Genomic DNA, 21,059 nt, shown 5'->3' on the forward strand with positions numbered 1-21,059 from the left:
TATCCTTCTGGAGTTCAGGAACCTTTTCATAGGAGAGTGCTCTGTGCTGATGAGGCCCTCTCTTGTTCAGCCCAAATGATAGAGGAGAGACAGAAAGTCATACACTCTTGATGGATTCTGTGGAGGCCCGAGAGAGCCACCACCCCATGAACCTGGACCTTCATCCTATGTCTTCTTCATCCAATTCATCATCTGTTTTCCTCACTGATCTGAACAAGTGGCTGGCCTGTCATACTGACTGAATGAAACAGTGAACATGACGAGGAGGGGTGTCAGTTGTTTTAAACACAGTCTCTGGGAAGTTGGTGACAGCCTGTGGTGTGAGGCCTATAGTTTCACAGGCTGCTGTCATGTTTTGATAGGAGTTCAGCCATTTTTGCTTCACTTGAAACCTGGAGGGAGTCAGTTTTACATAAGATTATTCCATCTAATATTAATATCAATGTGCATCATCTTGGAGGCCATGAAAGGAAGAAGTAGAATTCCTGAATAAATTACATGTCTCACCATCAGATCTGTAAGCTTGTATTGTAATCTGTGCATTTAAATTTGTAATTGGCCTCGGTGTGTTAAAATTCCATCCAAGTGTTTCCTTAATTGACTTCTAATTTGTAGTGTTTCAGTCTTTTGCTTGGCTTGCTAACTGGTTTTCTTTTTTAGAACCTCCTTTGCTTAGTGTAGTATTTTTGGGGGGTACATTTAGGGCTGCTGAAATTTTAAGCCAACAGAGCACTTATAAAAGGAAGAATCTAGGTTGCTGGAACATTCTGTAGATTATGGCTGCAGCTACAGAGACTGTGTGATGATTTAAAAAAAAAAAAAAAACAAATCTGTTTTCAACTATCCTGAATGGTTCTGTGCCCATGACTAGGTCTTGAAATAAATCCAGCCCTGTGCCCTGGGGACCTGTCATCTTTTATCTCCTCCTGAGACACTCAGTGCACAGCCTCATTCCTGTGCCTGGTCACTGGGATTCAAGATGTCCCCTTCACCATCAAAGTAGTTCAACTTAGCGGCACCTGACTGGCTCAGTTGGTAGAGCATGTGACTCCTGATCTCAGGGTCATGAGTTTGAGCTCCATGTTGGGTATAGAGTTTACTTTAAAATAAATAAATAAAATCTTTAAAAAGAAAAAAAGTAGTTCGGACTGCTGTTGGTCATCACTACACACAGTGAAGAACTTAAAATGCAATGGATTTTTTTTATTATTATGGGGAATTTCAAACATATAAAAGTAGAGATGTTGGTATAATGAGCCCCATATCCCCATCACTCAATGTGAGCAAGTCTTACCTTTAGGTCAGTCTATAGCCTCTCCACCCTCACTTAATTTGAAGCAAGTCCCAGACATCTTTAACCTAATTTTAATAATTAGTTTAAAAATAATTTTAATAATAATATTTATAAATATTTCAGTATGCATCTCTGTAGAGATGAAGGTTTTTTAAAAAAAATCAAAATGGCATTAATATGCCTAAAAGTTTAACAATGATTCTTTGATAAGATTAGATATCCAGTCAATATTAAAATATCCTCATTAATTTAAAATCATTTCTACAGTTTCTAGAAATCAGGATCCAAATAAGATCCATTCATTGCAATTATTGATATTTCTCCCAGGATTTTTTATTTTTTTATTTTCTTATTTTTTTTAAGATTTTTATTTTTATTTATTCATAATAGAGAGAGAGAGAGAGAGGCAGAGACACAGGCAGAAGGAGGGGCAGGCTCCATGCAGGGAGTCTGACGTGGAACTCGTTCTTGGGACTCCAGGATCACGCCCTGGGTGGAAGGCAGGCGCTTAAACCGCTGAGCCACCCAGGCTGCCCTCCCTGGATTTTTTAAAATAAACTTTTTGTTTTGAAATAATTTCAAACTTAGAGGAAAATTTCAAGAATAGCACAAATAGCTCCTATGTACCCATGTACTCTCAGATCCCCCAATTGTTACTATGCTCTACATTCTCTATGTCATATTTATACATCTTATTTCTTAAGATTTTAAGAGTAAGTTTCAGACATAATGCCTATTACACTTAGTGCTTCAGTGTGTATTCCTTAAAACAAGGGCATTCTCCTATATCCGCAGTGTAAACATTGATACAATGCTATCATCTAGGGATGCCTGGGTGGCTCAGTGGTTGAGCATCTACCTTCAGCTCAGGGCGTGATCCCACATTAGGCTCCTTACAGGGAGTCTGCTTCTCCCTCTGTCTCTGTGTTTCTCATAAATAAATAAATAAAATCTTTTAAAAAAATACTATCATCTAATCCATGGATGCCATCCAGATTTTTCCAGTTGTCTCAATTATGTCCTTTAGAGGTACAAGAGCCAATTCAGGATTGTTGATCGCATTTGGTTGTCTTACCACTTTAGTTTCAGTCTGGAACAGTTCCCCCATTTTTCCTTGTTTTTTATGACCTGGAAATTTTTGATAAATATATGCCAGTTACTTTGTGGATTGTGCCTCAGTTTAGGATTGCCTAGTGTTCCCTTATGTTTAGATTCAGGTCCTACATTTGTGGCAGGAATACTGCAGGATATACTACCATGTCCTTCACAGTGCATCGTATCAGGAGGCACAGGATGTTGATTAGTCTTGCTAGTAGTGGTGTAACTTTTATCATTTGATTAAGATGGTGTTTATTGCCAGATTTCTCCACTGTAAAGTTGACTTATAATTATTAATAAGTAATTGATCAGAACCAATGAATTAATAAGTAAGTAATCAGAATTAATAATTAATTGGAATTATAAACAATTAATTAGAACCAGCAAATAATTGATTAGAATTAAATTATAATTTAGATACTTGGAATAACCCCAGAATAAAACTAGAATATAACTAATGTGATAATTAATTAATAATTAAATTAGAATGTATTTTATGGGGAGACACTTTGAGGCTAGGTAAAACACAATTCTTTAACAAATCCCACTGGTTTTTAGTACCTTTTGGTTATTCTTGGCTGAATCAAATAAGTTATTGTTTTGATAGTTGCCAGTTGGCGATATTTCTTTTTACACCATTCCTTTCACATTTATCAGAAGGCATTGTACTATAAAAGGAGCTTTTTATTTAATTATCTGTTCATCTATTCATATCAATATGACCTCATAGATTTTTGTCTCATCCAGTGGGTTATTAACAGTAACTCTCATTTATATTGCTACTCAAATTTTCCCAGCTTTGGGTAGGAGGAGTCGTTTTAAATTGGCTCCTGTATACTTTTGACATTACCCATCACTCTGAACATTTCCTTACTTTTGGCACAACAAGATATTCTTTTTTTAAAAGATTCATTTATTTATTCATGAGAGACACACAGAGAAAGAGGCAGAGACATAGGCAGAGGGAGAAGCAGGCTGCCCGCAGGGAGCCCAATGCAGGACTCCATGCTGGATCCTGTGAGCCGAAGGCAGATGCTCAATCGCTGAGCCACCCAGTCAGCCCACAACAAAATATTCTTGGTTTGTCTTATACTGGAATGTGCATTTCTCTAATGAACCCCATCCCTTTTAGTGGAAAATGATATCTAGAAGCCCAGTTCTGGATGCTGGGTATACTCATTGTCACTGGGACATCATTGCTTCTGGCTCTCTCGGTGGATAGAGATAGTTTTTTTCTCACTCTCTCCTTCCATTTTTCCTACTTCAAACTCTGACAAAAAGAGCTCTGGCTCCCACTATCCTCAATATATTTAAATATTTGCTCAATTTCAGGTATGAAACTACTCTCTCAGCCATGCTGACCAAGTTCCGTCTGTTCCTTCACACCCAGTCATGCTCACTGAATTTTCTTGACCTTAGTGTTGCTCATCTTTGATGCCAGCCATACCTCTTTGCCTCAAGGCCTGGCTGCCCTGATGCTGCTGGTTGTGCTGAGTCCCCATGGCTGAGCACTGCCTGGAAAAGGGGAAGGAACTCCCCCGTCTCTTTTGATTTACAGATTCTCTTTCTCCCTTTTTTTCCTTTTGCAATTTATTGGTTGAAGAAACTAGGTCATTTGTTCTGTAGTTTGCCACAGACTGGAATTCGCTGATTACATCTCCATAATGTTGCTTATGATACTCTTCTATTTCCTTTATTTCCTATAAACTGACAGCTAGAGATTCAGAGTAAGATTCAGTTATATTGGCAAAATGATTCATAGGTATATTGAAAGGGTATGCATGTTTTCTGATTCTCTCTCTCTCTCTCTTGCACACACACACACACACACACACACACACACTAGCAGCTACCGTGGACAATTTCCTAGACCCATTAGTTCAGTACAGGCTACAAAATGATATTCTATCATTCCTTTTGTAGTTATTAGTGAAAATAATTCTATAAAGAGAAATTTCCCCTCATCTAACCATTTGGTTACCCAATAGTTTTGCTAAAATATAAATGGTAGGGAAAATGTTCTATGCTTTCCTTTATTCACCAGTTATCAGACAAATGAGTTGGACTTTTAGTATCTCTCCAGGGTTACTAATGACTTATTTTTTAGTATAATTATACATTTCTTGACTTGAAGCCTTTCAATGTATTGCAGTTGTTATTCTTGTTCTGACCTTTAAGATATGATCTACATACTGTGCAAATAACCCACTTAAAGTATACAACTAATGGTTTTTAATATATTCACAGATATGTGCAACCATCACAGTCAATTTTATAACATTTTCATTACCTCCAAAGGAAACCCCATATCCTTTAGCTATCACTACTCTGCCCATCCCTCTCCCTCCAAATCTTCCCCTAGCCCTAAGCAACCACTCATATACTTTCTGCCTCTATATGTTTCCCTAGCATGGGCTTTTGTATGAATGAAGTCATATGGTATGTGGACTTTTGTGACTGGCTTCTTTCACTTAGCATAGTATTCAAGGTTTATCCAAGTTGTAGCATAGACCAGTACTTTGTTCCTTTTATGGCTAAATAATATTCCAGTGTAGGAATGATTCCATTGTATAATATACTATTTTGGGGGTTCATTCATCTACCTATGGATATGTGGATTATTTCCACCTTTTATGTGTAATACTGTTGTAAAAGTTTGTGTACAAGTTTTTGTGGGGACATATATTTTCATTTCTCTCAGTTATATATCTGGGAGTGGAATCTGGGTCATATGATGACTGTATTTAATTCTACAGTGCTTTGAGTATCTCTTTGGATAACATTTTTAGTGATTCTTCATATATTACATTATATATACATAACTTATCAGATCTGCTGATGTCATTTAACCAGTTTCAATGAAGTATAGAAAATTTACTTCCCTCTAAGTTCCTTTACCTGCCCCCATTTATAGTCTAGTAGTCTTAAATATTCTTCTACATACATGTAGAACCACATCATACCACATCATACAGTGTTTAAATTTTTGCTTCAACCATCAAATATAATTTAGAAAACTCAAGAGAAGGAATATCTATTGTCTTAAGCCATAAATTTGTTTAATGTTCTTTCTTCCTTCCTGATGTTCTAAGATTCTTTCTTTTTATCATTTCCTTTCTTTTTAGAGAATCTTTCTTTTGCCATTGTTTTAAGGTAGATATGCTGGTGACAAGTTCTCTTTGTTTTCCTTCATTTCAGAATGTCCTTTTCCATCATTCCTAGAGGGTATTTTCACTGAATTCTGGGTTGGCACTTCTTTCCTTTCAGCCTTTGAAAAATGTTGTGCCACTTTATATATCAAAGTGCGTTAAAACTTAACATTTAAAAGAACAGGGATGGGGGATTCTTTCATGGCAGTAGAGGCAGCAATGACTAGTTCTCAAGGGCAGCAGAGGTAGCAGAGCCCTGGGAGCATCAACATCCAGTGCCCAGGTGGCAATGTCCTCTCCAGGACATGACTTTGGTCTGCCAAAAGTGGCTGTCCAGCCTGCCTTGTTCTCGTCCCCCTCTGACACCTCTATCCTCCTGCCTTTTCAGAAATCCTATGAGCTCCTATATAACCTTTTTTGCTTAAAATATCCAGAGCTGGGTTTCTATTGTTCTTGATTGAGAACCTGCTAGTACAGGTGGACAGTGGCCACAGAAGGGATGTCAGAGGGCAGAGAGGGCAGTGAAGAGAGTCTTACAAGAGACACAGGCAGGAGAAACAGTAGATTTCTATTCAGGAAGAGCTGGTAAGTCATATTCAGGAGCAAGGACTTTGACTCCTAGTCCTGAAGGAATAGGAGAGTTGTCGAAGGGTTTAACGCAGTATATTGACAGATTCAGAATGAAGTTTTAGAAAAAGGTAGCTCTGCCACAGGGGAGTGGCAGAGGCTGATGAGGAGACTATGGGTGTGTCTGAGTGAGGGATAACCATGGCCTAGTGCAGGGCTGAGCGGAACAGCTGCAGTGTAGAGGGTGGCTTTGAAGGAGATTGAGGAGGCAAGCTGGAGAGGACTTGACATTCTTTTCAGTGAAGTCCAGGTCAGCTTTCGCCTGACCAGCCTCACAATTTAAAAGGGTAAATAACTTGGAAAAACGTTGTGGCTTATTGTTACTGCATTGGCAGCAAAAGTGACGTGTTCATCCATTTTCTACCTGATGAGGCATTTTAGTCTAAATATGAGATCTAAAGCATTTGTCTAATATTCTGTGACAGGGTTTCCATTTAAGAATCTTAGGAACCACCTTAGTCATTGATGGGTGGTACATGGTATTTTGACATTTTGGTGGAACCACAAAAAGAGTCTTGTTAATTTTCAGTGAGTGATGTGGAAGGGTGAGGTGTTGTTATCCTGCTGTTCCACCTTAAATGTGTGAGGTTGGCAGGGCTTCAGGTGGCGCTGGGGCTGGATCATCTCCCTGGGTTTGTCTCCCTGCTTGTGTAACACTCATGCATGAATTCTCGCAGCCAGCCCACCACCTCTGAGTTCTCACCATGCATCAGCTCTGAGCCAGGTAAGGACAAGATAGGCCAGTTCTGTCTCATGGAACTTATGTTTTCACTTGCAAGCGACAAACAGAAGTAATGACCAGAATAAAGCATTTCCTGGATGGATACCTTAGGATTCTCCATGGAAAGAGCCCTGTGTTGGTGGCAGAGATACCCAGTTCCAGTTGGCTTTATTGTTTACCAGTTTTATGGATGAGGGCACATGATTTACCTTTTCCTGGACATGATTTACCTTTTCCTGGCCTCTTCTCCTTTCTTGATTGTAAAATGAGGCTAATTCCCTCCTGCAGGTGCCTGCCATTTGGAATATACTTGATAAATATTTGCTAAGCAAATCAACATTTGCTTAAATATTTGCCCACTTTATGGGTTCTTATGAGGATTGAAGGAATCGTGTTGGTGACAGTCTCCTGTGGAAAGTGAAGTACTATCTAGATGTAAGTTGTATGGAGAAATGTGCTGGCCTTTTATAAATTGCTCTCTGTCACCATCTATTTGTGTAAACATGTAGTGATGTGAGTTTCAGTATTTGGAGAATGCTCCCAAGTCTCCTTTTTTATTAAAAAAACTGCATTAGAAATGTCCTTCCTATAGAATTTGCAGGAACAATTATTTCACATTTCTCAAGGGAAGCTTTAAATGGAAAAGAATGAGGCCAGAAGCCAAGTGAAACAGTGTCAGGTCTCGTGGTGATAGTCTCATCCATGCAGTAGATGCTTCTGTTCGATTGGCCACTTCTGACGGTTGCCATATTGAGCATTTTCTGGATGGTGCTATTTAACCAGCTCTGATGACTTTTTTTTTTTTTTATGATAGTCACACAGAGAGAGAGAGAGAGGCAGAGACATAGGCAGAGGGAGAAGCAGGCTCCCTGCACCGGGAGCCCAACGTGGGATTCGATCCCGGGTCTCCAGGATCACGCCCTGGGCCAAAGGCAGGCGCTAAACCGCTGCGCCACCCAGGGATCCCAGCTCTGATGACTTTTGAAAATAGAAATGAAGCGTGGGGACGTGTCCATGCACTCCCGTGGGTAAGAGACAGGGCTGCAGGTGGATGGATGGGCCTGGCTCTAGTGGCTTGGTCCTCTGTGGGACCTGCAGTGAGCTGCCCACATAGCCAAGCCTTTCAGCCTCTGCATCTGGAAGGTAACATTCCAGAAAGGTAACATTCCTGCCTTTCCTATCATATCTTAAGTGGCTAATCTATGTGAGACACTTCTAAGGTAAGCCCTCAGGATGTGGTAGATAGAACGAATAGCTTGAGCTTTGTTACTTAGACCTGGACAGGTCCTAACAACATCCTTGTGTCCGGAGAGGTACAAGAACCAAAATCTACTGTTTCTCCTGCCTATGTCTCTTGTATGACTCTCTTCACTACCCTCTCATATCCCTTCTGTGGCCACTGTCCACCTGTACTAGCAGGTTCTCAGTCAAGAACAATAGAAACCCAGCTCTGGATATTTTAAGCAAAAAAGGATGTATAGGAGCTCATAGGATTTCTGAAAAGGCAATAGGACAGAGCTGTCAGAGGGGGGCAAGAACAAGGCAGGCTGGGCAGCCACTTTTGGCAGACCAAAGTCATGTCCTGGAGAGGACATTGCCACCTGGGCACTGGATGTTGATGCTCCTGGGGTTCTGCTACCTCTGCTGCCCTTGAGAACTTTGATTCATTGCTTCAGCAGAGTCACTGCTGCCTCTACTGCCATGAAAGAATCCTCCATCCCTGTTCTTTTTAATGTTAAGTTTTAATGAAGTTGGATATGCATAGAGACAAGTGGCAGGTAAGTGTACAGGGGATGTTCCCAAAATGAACACAGTGAATAGCCGATTCTCCTGTAAAGAGAAGAAGTAAAACATGACCATTCCCCACTCCCAGGAGCCTCCCACTTGTCCCCTCCAGTCATTGCTTCCCACAGACAACTGCTGCCTTGATTTCTTATCACAAAGCTCAGTTTTGCCTGTTACTGTATTTTCTCTCTAAGTAGAGTCTCACAATACATTTTCTTTGTGTCTGGCTTCTTCTGCTCAGCATTGTATTTGTAAGGTTCTTCCAGCTTGTTTGTGTATGTTCTTATGCATTTATTTGCATTGCTGTATAACACTCCGCCATTTGGATAAGTCATCACATGGATAAGCCACCAGTTGTTTATCCATTGAATATCTATATCCATATCCATGATGGATATACGGGTTGGTACAGTTTTGGGCTTTTAGGAAGAGTACTGCAGACATTCCAGGACATGTCTTTTAATAACCACAAGTATACATACGTCCCTAATGGGGAAGTCCATAGGAGTGGAACTGTTGGATCATGATGCATACATATGTTTACTGATCACTGATGAAGTTGAACACTTTTTCATATGTTCATTTAGCCACTTGGAGATCGTCTTTTGTGAAGTATCTGTTCAAATCTTTTGCCTATGTTTAAATTGGGTTTTTGGCTATCCATTTTGCATCTCTAGATCCAGATTTTAAAACCTCTGCAAAACAAAACAAAACAAAACCCTCTGCAAATGCATAGAATTGGCCTGTGTGTGCCTTGGTTGCCAGAGATCTCAGGCAGCACATATCAGCACACATCACAAGATCTGCAATCTTGATTGCAGTCACGGGTATTCATTCTGAGATGATGTAGCCTCTGGGAAGGTGCCTTGGCCAGAACTCAGCTGAGCATACCAGAAATGACTCTGGCTAGTGTTAGCCTAAAGGCTGTGCTGTCAGGAGTGAGGTAGCTTCCTAGTCCCTGGGAAGGCTGGAGGAGCAGCTGCTAGCTGAAAGGAGCATTGTAGGTCCTCAGACTCTCACTAGCTCTGCTGGAGGCAGCAGATGCTGCTGTAGGGAGCCACAGAATTGGGAAGCCGATGGCTAAAAAGCCTGCTCCCTCTGTCAGAGTCCCTGACACCACAATGGATAACTTTTCTTCTGCTCACTTCCCTCTTAACTTACTTCTACATTTAAATCTTGTGTTAATGCATGTCATTGGTGAAACCTGAACCTTGGAATCTTTGCTGAAGGCCATTTTGGGTGCTCCAGCCTCAGTGGTATAGGAAAATGGAAAAGCTCTGAACTGCAATGGGTAGTTCTGGGACAGAGCTGCTCTAGGAACAAGAGGAGCGATATGGGGAATCCCTGGGTGGCTCAGCGGTTGGGCGCCTGCCTTTCGCCCTGGGCGTGATCCTGGAGACCCTGGATCAAGTCCCACGTCGGGCTCCCTGCATGGAGCCTACTTCTCTCTCTGCCTCTCTCTCTCTCTCTCTCATGAATAAATAAATAAAATCTTAAAAAAAAAAAAAAAGAGGAGTGATATGGGTGCTGTGGTGACAGACTGTTCTAGGTAGGGACTGGATGGAGAGTTGAAATGCAGTCCCATGATTGATACGTAGGAATAAACCAGCTGCCAGACATGGCAGCTTCTAGAAGGCCATTCCTGTGCTCATCTATCTGTTCAGCCATCATGTTTAGTGTCCTAGGGATACTGTGATAATGCACCATAAACTGGGTGACTTAATACAGCAGAAATTTATTGTCTCACAGTCCTGGAGGCTAGAAGTCCAAAATCAAGGGATTAGCAGAGTTACACTCTCTCTGAAGCCTCTAGGGGAGGTTCTGTTCCAGGCCTGGCTAGCTTCTGATGTTTGCCAGTAATCCTTGGTGTTCCTTGGCTTGTAGATACATCACTCCCATCTCTGCTGCCTTGTGTCTGTGTTTTTCTTCCTCCTCTTATAGGGACACCAGTCATACTGGATTAGGGCCTACCCTAATTACTTCATCTTAACCTGATTATAACCTCAAAGACCATATTTCCAAATAAGGTCACATTTGCAGGTACTGAGGATTAGAATTTCAACATATCTTCCTGGTCAATAGAGTTTAACTCATAATACCCATTATCAAGCCAGGCCATGTCTGGACTTCTTTGGCTGCCTTGGATCCTGAAACTTTCCTAGAGCCACACCCTCCACCCACATCACTGTTCTGGGTTGGTCTGACCCTCCTCCTAGCCTTTGCCTGGGCAGAGTCCCCTCATTGTTTGAAATTCTGTTCCAGTGTACCTTCTTGATCCCCCTAGGACAGAAGGGGTCGTTCTGTTTTCTGAGCTCCCACCACCGGCAACCTATTCTTCCATTTTTAGTTTGTTTTTGAAACAAACTTTTGGGATGCTTGGGTAGCTCAGTGGTTGAGCAGCTGCCTTTGGCTCGGGTCATGATCCTGGGGTCCTGGGATCGAGTCCCTACAGGGAGCCTGCTTCTCCCTCTGCCTGTGTCTCTGCCTCTTCTCTGTCTCTCATGAATTTAAAAAAAATAAAATAAAACTTTTTTTTGACAACGGTTGTATCTGTAACACACAATATACTATATGTGTGTAACATACATGGAGAAAAGTAGGTAATTATAAGTATACAACTCAATGAATTTTCCTAAAGTGAATACTCCATTTTGAATTTATTTTCCTCTGCCTATTAAAATAGTAGCTTGCCATTTACAGGCCTGTCTCTTTCACAAAATGGAATGTTCTTTGAGACCAGAAAATGTGTTTTATTTATCTTTATATTTACCCCCTCTCCAATTTCTAGCACAATTCCTATATATAGTGACCCATAGGAAGTACTACTGAATTTGGGTTTGGAAGATTGGAGCAGACTTTGCTAATGAATCAGACTCAGCTTGAGCTAGCATTGAATGAAAGTCACACACAAGGCTAAGTGCTTTGCTCTAAATTAGTAGCCTTTGTCTTTCTGTGGATCTTGATCTGAATTTGCTGCTTGTCAGTTATTATTATTATTATTATTATTATTATTATTATTATTTGCCTATTTTTTATGAAGGTTCTAGAAAACATAGACCAAGGCAAGGATTAAAGAGCTGACACTTTGTGTTTTCTTTCTTTTTTTTAAGATTGATTTTTTACCTTAGAGAGAGAGGGAATGAGAGAGCACGAGTAGGGGGAGGGGCAGAGGGAGAGAATCCCCAGGCAGACTCCCCTCTGGGTTCAGAGCCTGATGAGGGGCTTGATCCCACCACCCATGAGATTATGACCTGAGTTGAAGGCAAGAGCTGATCACTTAACCAGTTGAGCCACCCAGGCACCCAAGATCTGACACTTTATGTACAAGGCGCAATCCCAGGGGGGAGAGGTAGAAATGGGAAGTGGACAGGTGAGCTGCAGAGAGATACAGGAGGCCTGCCATAGGGACATCTCCAGAAGATATGCAAGGAGAAAACATACCTCTGAGCAGTCTGCAGAAGAAAGAGTGGAGGGGGAATTGATCTGCGCCCCTTTTGCTTCCACCTTCTGTTTCCTACAAAACATTTCACAAAAGTCCAGAAGTAGAGGGACAATCAGGCAAGGTTGAGGTAGCGACAGAGAGAGACAGGGAAGGAGGTGGCCAAGGGAACCTGAGAAGGTGCACAAAGGTTTGTGTCCAATACGCTCCACACCTTGTGCTACTCAGGTCCACTCATGCCCTCCCATGGTGTCAGCTCTCCTACTACAATGTGGGAACCCCCATTCTCCTAAGAGAATGAAGACATCTTTACCCCTTCCCTGGGAGGGGAGGTGCAAATCTGAGCAGTTACAGATGCCCCTTCCTGGTGGCCTGCTGGGGTTACCTGGCAGAGGGAAGCAAGAAGGCCACGACACAAGCTCATTCACTGCTGTCCTGTCTGTCCTGACACTGTAATGGATATTCATTATCTTCCTCCTCCACCACCTGTTCTAGATCCTCTTTGCTCTCTACTAGCACTCTGGCAACTTCCTTGTTGCCTTGCCTATTAATAGCCACTGCCAGACATGGAAGTGTTAAGAAAGTCCTCAGGGACTCCCCTCAGATCAATTCCAGGCATTCCCCTCCCATCCCCATATGTGCTACTAACCTAACTCTTCATGGTGGTTAGCATCAGTAACCCCAGCAGTATTGTTATTCTCTTCTTGGTCTGTTGGTCGCTGTTACAAGGGGCAGAAAGTGGCCAGAGGGCATCATCAGCTTCTGATTTAATGCATGCCTTATTGTGTTGTGCTTCCCCTTTTCCTGGAAGCAGAACCTCTAAACCAGCTGAGCCCAGCTGATAGGAAGCACTAACTTTGCAAGGTGTCACTATGAGTAATGGTGAGCAGGGCTCACGGGGACACATCTTCTGTAATTATATAGGACACAGCACCAGATATCAGCTGTCAGTTCAAGGCATATGCTTCATCCTGGAGGTTAGATGGTCAATCCCATAAGACATCTCCTCAGTAGATGCCCCAGCTGAGCCTTCTTTTTTTTTTCTTTTTATAAGATTTTATTTATTTATTCATGAGAGACACACAGAGAAAGGCAAAGACATAGGCAGAGGGAGAAGCAGGCTTCCTGTGGAGAGCCTGATACAGAACTCGATTCCCCCGGAATCACCTGAGTCAAAGGTAAATCCTCAACCACTGAGCCACCCAGGTGCTCCCAAGCTGAGCCTTCAATAGGCCATTCCATTCTTCTGTCAGGTTGGCTGCTCCTGAGTGACAATAGGGTTCACAGTGAGATCAGTGAACTCCAGTCAGGAGTCATTGTTTCACTTTCTCAGTTGAAATGGTGACTTTGAGGCTGTGTCATATAAGAATCCAGGCCAGTGAATGAGGATTCAATAACCGGACCATAGTGCTGCTGAAGGCAACACCATTACCAGAAAACACATGGATTCCAGTAAGGAAAAATCACTCAATACCCGACCCCTGCCCCGTCCACACACACAAGGTGAAAGTGATCTGATCTAGTTGGTGGCTATCTTGTTCTCCCCAAGGAGGGGGTCATGCCATGGAGGTTTTGTGTCAATCCCTCCTGCTGGCAAGCTGGACACTCAGCAAGATGAGCGTTGGTGATGTGGAGGCCAAAACCTAAAGAAAGGCAAGGCAAAGATCCAAAGTAATGTGAAACTTTATTGAGGTGGCTAACACTTCACAGCAAACTCAAGGGTCATAGACTACTCATGTTCTCTAGGCTCATGGACTTCTCCAGAAGGTTTGCAAAGATAAAACATACTTTAGGAAAGTCCACCGAGGGGAAAAGTGAGGAGTATTTACCTGCCTGCTTCCCATCTATTTCCCACTTCCCACTGGTCATTGTTCAGCCTGTGAGGTGTTAACCTTTTCACATTAGTGGGTTACAAAAATCTGGTCTCTCGATGGGCAATCGGGAAGCCAGATCTCATACTCTGAGATTCAGCGTCCCTGCCAAGCCCAGAAATGGAGGAGCGACTCAAGCCAAATGGGGTTCCAAGAGAGATAATAGAGGAGGTGGTGAGGGGACTCTGGTGTACAAGTTTTGTACCCAATACAGGTGGGTTAGTCACTAGCCAAAGTGCTACATTAACTATTACAGCTTAGTTAGTGTTTAGGACGTGCTATTTCACTATTACAGGCTTCTAAGTTCTGATAACTGGTATCATGGTCTCATCTCTGGCAAGGACATTGGCCATCAGAACTGCTGAATGTTATTTGGCTGAGAGTCAGTGTGATTCACTTAGAAGGGTATTAGTTATGGTAAGCTCTCTTATGGTTAAGTTTACAAGGTGTTCCATATTTTGTCTTGTTCTAAATACTTAAAATATCCACCAAATGTAAAGTAATGCCACAAAACATGTTTCTTTTAAAAACTGGCAGAAGATAAATGATCATGTGTGCTGGATATGAGCTCTGACATAACTGGCAGGCCCTAGGACATAGCCTAGTTTGTCTTGAGGCACTGAAGGTGCCCAGGGATTGATGAGAATAGATGGTTCTGGGTTGCTTTACACTTCTAAAGTTCCCATCCAGGGAAGGTAGGACAGGAGTTGCCACTGCAACTTACAGACCCAAGTACACAGTTTTCTATGAGTGGGGCTTTAACTTTTCCACTATCTGGGATGTTGGGTGGCCCTGGAAGGGTCAGCTCTCATAGAAGGGTTGCATTAGCCAGGACGCACAATGGGAGAAACAAAAACTCTTATATACAACATGGGTAGGTGCCAAAAAACAACCAGAATTTTAGGAAATGTCCTGAATTTTAGATACTTTTGGAACTTACTTTGAAGGCATTGAAATTTTAAAAAACTGAATAACAGAACAAAAAAAATATCACTTTGGCTACTGGTGGAGCAGGGACTAACCACAAAACATCTAAATGAAAGAAAAAAGAACATAGTTAAATTCTAAGACAAGCAAATGTATTTAATGATTTTAATGGGTCTTTAATTCCTAAATTCATATGTGCCCCTATATAATTTCTTCTGATACAGAACAAAAACTGAAAAATTAATCTCAAGTCATCTACTATATTTTCATTTGCTGAAATTCTCTGGTTACTTTTCATACCTACCTGTTCTTGTTTCATTTTTACCAGGTTTTTTTTTTTTTTTAGATTTTATTTCTTTATTCATTAGAGACACAGAGAGAAAGGCAGAGACATAGGTAAAGGGAGAAGCAGGCTCCATGCAGGAAGCCCAGTGTGGGACTCAACCCCAGGACTTGGGGATCACACCCTGAGCCAAAGGCAGACTCTCAACCATTGAGCTACCCAGGCATCCCTACCAGCTTTTGTTTCACAAATAATTGCTCTTTATTGATGTTTTTCCTTCATCTTTAATAATATTAAGCCTATTTATGTTCATTTAAAAATATTATTCTGATCCATTTTGTCTGAAGTGATTCATCTGCTGAGCATTTGACTTTGTTGTTTTCTTTGTTAGCATTAATTTTCTTCTTAGGTTTGAGTTTTGGTTTTCAGTTTATCTTCACTGGGAGATCCTCCCTCCCTCTCTGAGCCTTACCCACCACTCTACTCCTCTTTTTCTAGTGATTTTTAGAGTGCCTTTACCTCACTCTGTGGAGAGCCTTGTCCAGAACCAAGCTTTATGATGGGGGCTGAGTTAGGGCTTCTGTCCTTCAGTGACATTGGGAATATCTCCAACTCTGTCACTGAGCCTGATGGCAAGTGAGTTCAGGTTCTGGACACAAGATTTCATATCAGCTGTAGCCCTGGGCAGAGTGTGATGGCAGCATTAAAAAAGATTATTATTTTTTAAAAAGATTTTTTTATTTATTCATGAGAGACACAGAAAGAGAGGCAGAGACATAGGCAGAGGGAGAAGTAGGCTCCATGCAGGAGCCCAGTGAGAGACTCGATCCCAGGACTCCAGGATAATGACCTGAGCCAAAGGCAGACACTCAGCCACTGAACCACCCAGGTTCCCCTAAAAAAGATTATTTTTAATTTTGAAGTAACTTAGACTGCAGCTTGGAGAGTTTCCAGGTAGGTGAACATGTGGAGATTTGGGGACATGGCACACTCAGAGATGATGGAAACTCCATATCCTTTCCCTAAACCTTATCCTATGTATCTCTTCCATCTGACTGTTCCTGAGTTGTGTACTTTTATAATAAATGGGTTATCTACTAACAAAAAGAAGAAAAAAAGAAAAGAATAGAAAAAAGAAATAACAGACTTATAGAAGAGTTGCAGGTACAGAGAGTTCTCACATGCCCTTCATCTAGCTTCCCCAAATGTTAACATCTTATCTCAGCAAAGTACAATTATCAAAAGTGGAAAATTAGTGTTGTAAGATACTATTAACTAAACCTCCAACTTTATTCATATTTCACAAGTTTTTCTTTAATGTCTTTTTAAAAACTTTTATAATCCAATCCAGAATCCCACATTGCATTCAATGATTTTCTATTTCTATGATCACATTTATGTTCATTAAGAAAGATCTGTCCCTTCTCCCTGATTTATTTATCCCTTTGACTATGGACACAGGGATATTTATTTAGTCAATGGATTGTAATCCAATGCAATAGCCATTGGGTAACTTCCAGCCCAACCCTAATACCATACAGTGGCCAGGCTTCCATATCCCCATCTCACCCCAAGTACTTCTCTTCCCTATTTTCTATAGGAATTTCTATAATTCTTGGCCACCCCTGCTTCTTTCTTGACGTTAGGCCCAGGAGGCCCACTGTTTTTGTTTGAGATAAGTCTAAATATTTAGGGTTCAGCAGTTTAGCGCCACCTTCAGCCCAGGGTGTGATCCTGGAGACCTGGGATGGAGGTCCACTTAAGGCTCCCTGCATGGAGCCTCCTTCTCCCTCTGCCTGTGTCTCTGCCCCTCCCCCCCGTGTCTCTCATGAATAAATAAAATCTTTAAAAAGAAAAAAAAGTAGGGGGTCCCTGGGTGGCGCAGCGGTTTGGCGCCTGCCTTTGGCCCAGGGCGCGATCCTGGAGACCCGGGATCGAATCCCACGTCGGGCTCCCGGTGCATGGAGCCTGTTTCTCTCTCTGCCTGTGTCTCTGCCTCTCTCTCTGTGTGACTATCATAAGTAAAAAAAAAAAAAAAAAATTAAAAAAAAAGAAAAAAAAAGTCTAAATCTTTAGCATAATCTGCAAGGCATTACATTTGGTTCCTATACAATTTTCTAGCTGTATCTTTTTCTCCTTCACTCTGTTGTTCTCAATGCTTCAGCCACATGGAACTTTTTCCTGTTCTTTGAAAGCTATATACTCCACCTAGCCTCATGGTCTTTGCCACTTCGGTTCCCTCTGTCTAGAACAGTCATCCTCCCCTCCTTTTTCAGCTGAGCCAGAGTGGCATTTTTGGATAATTACTATAATGTTAATACCTGAACAGTCTAGGGCAGCCCCGGTGGCTCAGCAGTTTAGCGCCTCCTTCAGCCCAGGGCGTGATCCTGGAGACCCAGGATCAAGTCCCACGTCGGGCTCCCTGCATGGAGCCTGCTTCTCCCTCTGCCTGTGTCTCTGCCCCTCTCTCTCTCTCTCTCTCTCTCTCTCTCTCTCTGTGCCTCCCATGAATAATAATAATAATAAAATACCTGAACGGTCTCTAGCCTAAAAATCCTTTGATCTAAAAGGTAAAGCCTCCAACAGGCATGCCCAACTTTGCCAGTTTTGTAAATTAGGAGTCTCCTTCAAGTGGAATATGTCAGCGTCTATGAATTGGACCTCTCCTCGGGTATAAACTATGTCATCTTCTCTAAGGAATGTAACCACAGCAGAAGAGAATCGGAAAAGGAGGCTACTGTTCACATGAAAGCTGAATGTCTTATTGTCAAGTCATTTGACTTTAGAACTGGTAGAAGAAGGGTGCCTCAGTGAGTTAAGTATCTGACTCTTGATTTTGGCTCAGGTCATAATCTCAGGGTTGTGAGATCAAGCCCTACATCGAGCCCTGCATTGGACTCTATGCTCAGTGGGGAGTCTGCTTGAGATTCTCTTCTCCTTCTCCCTCTGCCACTCCCCCTGCTCACCTGTGTGCTCTTGCTCGCTCTCTCTAGAAACAAACAAGCAAATATTTAAAAAATAGAACTTCTAGAAGAATCAAGAAGATAACAGATGAGGAAGAGCTAGGAGAAATAAAGGAGCATCAAAAGACAGCAGAATTGCCAAATGAGCTCCTGTCACTGGCAGTGTTACATACTGACCAGTGGCTCTTCCTTTTCCAACACAGTCTATGGAAGGAGATTTGGTATGTTGTGAGGGTTCTCAATTTCCTTTGAGTGTGTGAAGGAGGGAGTTAAGTAGATCCAGTCTCCGTTTTCAAACATTGATCAGAGCTGGAAATGGCCCACACTCAGTCACCTCTGCTTCCCCTTACTTTGGTACTGTTAGCTCCATAATCTTGTAACTGGCAAAGGGTCAGTGTCTGTCATGAGTTCACACTGTGTTAGCCCAGCCATTGCCTTCTTTCATTTCAGGGTCTCTCCAAGCTTGAAGGGTCTGAGACTCTGAGGATTTGCCTTGAGGCTTTCTTTAGTCAGAGCTATTGAGTTTGGGAGCCTCACCTCATACTTTCTCTTACATCCTACAGAAATCAGGGTGAAATGGCCCACACCTGCCGTGGCACCATCAACCTGTCCACTGCGCACTTTGACACGGAGGACTCTTGTGGTATCGTGCTGACCAGTGGGGCAAGGACCTACCACCTCAAGGCCAGCTCGGAGGTGGAGCGGCAACAGTGGATCACCGCCCTGGAGCTGGCCAAGGCCAAGGCTGTCCGCATGATGAGCAGCCACTCAGGTAGTGAGCACTTGGTGAGCGGGTATACATGCAGTGTCATGGTTCTGGAGAAAATGGGAATTGAAAGCGTTTGGGGGTGTTGGTGACCAGGAGACCCGGGCTAGTCCAGACCAACCCTGGAAGGTGGAGGTATGTGTTCACCCGTCCCACCCAGCTCCATGTATCCTCAGCAGTGAGAGGCTTAGGTAGTCAAGGTTGGCTGGCAGTTCTGGGGATAGAAATATTTTCAGTGAGCAGGACCGTGTGTGTCTCTCTTTGGACAAGTCTGGTTTCTGGACTTCAGCAGACCCTTCAGATGCTGCAGTGGGTGAGACCCAGAGGCAGCAGCAGGGGTGGGAGTCCAGGATTATACACCTGTGCCTGGGACCAGACTTTCTCCCAGGCCTATTTTGGAAATTGAAAAGCCAGAGCTGCTGCCTTTGTTGAGGTGGAAGGCCAGCTCTGATATCCTGAGCAAGACATTTAATTATTTACTTTAATACAGTTATTTTCTTAATATGTAATATCTTAATATGATTCATAAAGCAGCAGTTTCCAAAGCACATGCAGTGACGCCTGCCCTGGACTCTCATTCCCAGCCACCCACCCTGTCATCCCTCCTAGAAGCAACCAGAGCTACCTTGTGTCTTTTACGTATATATTAAAATTGGTACTTATTTTAAAATAAATGCAGTGTTCCACCTTGCTTTCTTTCCATTTAACAATATATCTTGGAATTTTTTTCCCTATCAGTACATGAAAGTTTCCTCCTTGTTTTTACAACAGTATAGCACTTTGTTGTATGGATGTATCATAGTTTATTTAACTCAAAGCCTGTTGATGAACATTTAGATTGTTTATTTTGCTATGACACACTGTGTTGAAATGAGTAACCTTGTATTTCATTTCAATTTTGCAGAAATATAAATGAAGTATATAGTCCAGAAGGCAGGATTGCTGGGTTAACAGGAGTGTGTTCATTTGTAATTCTGAGAGATTGTCAAGCTGTCCTCCAAAGGGGTTGTACTACCAGATGCCTGTAGCAGTGTGTGAGAATGCCTGCCTCCCACAGCCTTGTCCACCCAGAGGGATAGCAAATGTTTCTGATGGGTGAAAACTAGGTCCACACACACACAGGGAGGACAGATTGAGAAGCTGTGATTCTTCTGAGGTTAACACAAAATGGTGTGTGTTTCCTCAGACCCATGTGGGGTTCTTTTAGGAAGGTAGGGCTCCAGGTATTCTCACAGCCTCTGCTCTCCAGGATTAGCACACAGTCTGGTTGGGGAGACAGTGAATCCCATGGAAGGAGCTCTAGCACAAAGCAGGATGAGGGGTGCTATGATATCAACCGCCAAACCCCATCCCTAGTCGGATTGTGTTGGGGTCTCACTCAGCAGTAGCTTCTCAGTGCACACTGAAGGTCATTGAATATAGTCTGATCTTCTTTTTTGGTCTCACACATTTGGAGCATGGATCGCCCTGCCCTCCTCCCCCTTGTGACTCTTCCTTGGGGTCAGCACTTGTGTGACTCTGGTGTGTCAACAGTGATGCTGAGCTTGGCAAGGGGTCCCTAGGATACCACACCATTTCCTACTGAAGGAGGATGTTGGGGTCATTTCAGGCATGGGGTATGGTGAAACCCCCAGTAGAGTCTGTGCTTTCTGTTTGGAGGTCTATGGAAACCTCTGCGGTGAATATTAACTCAGCTGGGCAGTGCTAGGAATTGCTCAGCCTGGACTTCCCCTAGGGGAGGTTGGGACCCCTAAAGAAGTTGCCTCAGGCTCACCTTGCTTCATTTCATACCCCTTGGCATTTTCAGGGGCTGGAGACACAGCACATGTCTTGTGTTCCCCAGGGTTAGCTTGGTAAGGACACAGGATAAACATTCAGGTACAATTCAAGGTAGTACTTGCTATATGTTGATGAGAAATGGTAGGATTCCTCTCCTTTGAGTATTTTGAAATATAAATGAACTAATGTGTGTGAAAGAGAAGCCTTCAGGAAGATACTGTGCTTTTATAGAAAGGCTGATTGTTTCTTGAAAAATAGTTCTTCTTGTGGTAGCATTCTCTGCAAGGCAACACCCTTCTCCCACTGTTCTCAGGCTGTTGTTGGAGAGTTGTGGTTTGCAACGTTTCACATGGAGTA

The 21,059-nt window shown here is 42.5% G+C and overlaps 1 protein-coding gene across 7 annotated transcripts in view; it reads left to right on the plus strand.

Moving 5' to 3' along the window:
- The window catches only part of OSBP2 (oxysterol binding protein 2), a 212,183-nt gene that overhangs the window by 49,998 nt on the left and 141,126 nt on the right, over positions 1-21,059 (plus strand). For all 7 annotated transcript variants that reach the window (XM_038575656.1, XM_038575658.1, XM_038575654.1 and 4 more), the window contains one exon: positions 18,721-18,929. In XM_038575656.1, coding sequence (XP_038431584.1) covers positions 18,721-18,929 — 209 coding nt within the window. The remainder of the gene's footprint in view (positions 1-18,720; positions 18,930-21,059) is intronic.

The sequence above is a fragment of the Canis lupus genome, chromosome 26 (assembly GCF_011100685.1).
Source record: "Canis lupus familiaris isolate Mischka breed German Shepherd chromosome 26, alternate assembly UU_Cfam_GSD_1.0, whole genome shotgun sequence".
Taxonomy (NCBI): domain Eukaryota; kingdom Metazoa; phylum Chordata; class Mammalia; order Carnivora; family Canidae; genus Canis; species Canis lupus.